The sequence below is a fragment of the Trachypithecus francoisi genome, unplaced genomic scaffold (genome assembly GCF_009764315.1).
Source record: "Trachypithecus francoisi isolate TF-2019V2 unplaced genomic scaffold, Tfra_2.0 Lachesis_group5, whole genome shotgun sequence".
Classification (NCBI taxonomy): Eukaryota; Metazoa; Chordata; class Mammalia; order Primates; family Cercopithecidae; genus Trachypithecus; species Trachypithecus francoisi.
Genome location: NW_022681470.1, coordinates 106,864,661 through 106,866,719, shown reverse-complemented (window position 1 = coordinate 106,866,719; position 2,059 = coordinate 106,864,661). Strand labels below are relative to the sequence as shown.

At 40.2% G+C, this 2,059-nt stretch overlaps 1 protein-coding gene across 1 annotated transcript; it reads left to right on the top strand.

Annotated features, from left to right (window-relative positions):
* The first annotated feature begins 302 nt into the window (after positions 1 to 302).
* On the top strand, positions 303 to 1,165 carry TSHB (thyroid stimulating hormone subunit beta). The gene is made up of 2 exons (XM_033198187.1): positions 303 to 464; positions 911 to 1,165. The coding sequence occupies exons 1-2, from the start codon at positions 303 to 305 to the stop codon at positions 1,163 to 1,165; spliced, it is 417 nt and encodes a 138-aa protein (XP_033054078.1).
* Positions 1,166 to 2,059: the final 894 nt, after the last annotated feature.

Here is a 2,059-nt window from a genome sequence, read left to right as displayed (position 1 = left end):
GTGTAAATAATCTTTTATTTGTTCCAACTGTACATATTTCAACCTTAAAGGGATATCCTAAGGGTTTGGAAGTGGGATCAGGGGGTTCCTAGATTTCTGAGTTAGCCCCTTAACACCAGTGGTAATTTTAGTCGATCTTTTTTGGACTTTATCTTTCCGGCATCTTCCTTGACCAAATGGTAGAATTATAAGCATGATTATATGCATTGGGATGGTATTGAGGTTTGGTTATACTTTTTCTTGGCTTATTTGCCCTTTCTGATTTTAACCAATAGGTTCTTTAATTTTGTCTTTGATTTAGCATGACTGCTGTCTTTCTGATGTCCATGCTTTTTGGCCTTGCATGTGGGCAAGCGATGTCTTTTTGTATTCCCACTGAGTATACAATGCACATCGAAAGGAGAGAGTGTGCTTATTGCCTAACCATCAACACCACCATCTGTGCTGGATATTGTATGACACGGGTATGTAGTTTATGTTACTTCTTTTGGCTGTAAATTATATAAGCCTTTAAGAAGTCCATTCCTGTACAGAAAGGAAATGAAATAAATCACAACCTCGTTTCCCAAATCTAATGGTTATTGACTCCTTAGAAGCAGAGTACACAGGTTACAATATTATGTGAATCTACTCAGTACAATGGATGCAGATAATTTTATAACAGTTTTATGTCCCAGATTTACTTAAACCTTATCTTGTTCCCATGATCAATGATAAAAGAGAGGAGGTGTCACTTTTGTCTCTGTAGAATTCAGCGTGGTTAAGTTGGTATTGGAGAATGAGGCTAAAGAATTCTTTCCCAGTTGTATTTGTGATGAAGGAATATAAGTGAATTTATTTTTATGTTTCTATTTCTATATGTTTCCTAAAGTCCTGTCACATTATGTTCTCTTTTCTGTTCTTTCCTCAGGATATCAATGGCAAACTGTTTCTTCCCAAATATGCTCTGTCCCAGGATGTTTGCACATATAGAGACTTCATCTACAGGACTGTAGAAATACCAGGATGCCCACTCCATGTTGCTCCCTATTTTTCCTATCCTGTTGCTTTAAGCTGTAAGTGTGGCAAGTGCAATACTGACTATAGTGACTGTATACATGAGGCCATCAAGACAAACTACTGTACCAAACCTCAGAAGTCTTATCTGGTAGGATTTTCTGTCTAATAGTGATATAATTTGCAATTTGGTTAAATGTGCTTGCCTGAAATAAAGCTAACAAAAATATTATGTTTCACAATATCTTATGTTCATTTTGAGATTTATTTAATCCATATCCATACCTACACAGGCGTTAGAGAGCTTAAGTGGTTTTAGAAGAAAAGTTGAATGAATGGGCCTTTTGGGCTCAGTCGAAGGATGGTTTTCACGTGAAAGAGCAGAGTGGAGGTAAAATGGAGAATAGGGATATGCAATGCCAAAAAACTCGCCTTGAGCAGTCTCTCCTAACAGAGGGCCAGGAGGTTTCTGTGATATAGAAAGTGAATGTGGGATGACTACAGAGTTATGAAGAGTAATGTGATCAAAAGCTGAAGGAACACATGGTGTCAGAATACTGGAGACATCTACTTCAAAAGGCTAGAAGCAGGGCTGGCATGGAGGTGGGGAGTAAGGAGCAGTGGAATCTACAATGTAGTGCTTTATTCCTGGTCATTCAAATGCACTGGATAAAACTCCACCCAAACTCAGAAAAGTCTAGGAACTATTTTCTCTTCTTTCTTTTTTCTGTTTTTTTTTTTTTGGTGGGGGGTAGTGGGGGAGATGGAATCTTGCTTTGTTGCTCAGGCTGGAGTGCAGTGGTGCGATCTCGGCTCACTGCAAGCTCCGCCTCCTGGGTTCACGCCATTCTCCTGCCTCAGCCTCCCGAGTAGTTGGACTACAGGTGCCCACCACCATGCTTGGCTAATTTTTTTTGTATTTTTAGTAGAGACGGGGTTTCACCATGTTGGCCAGGATGGTCTCGATCTCCTGACCTCGTGATCCACCTGCCTTGGCCTCCCAAAGTGATGGGATTACAGGCCTGAGCCACCGCGCCCGGCCTATTTTCGTTAATTAATTACT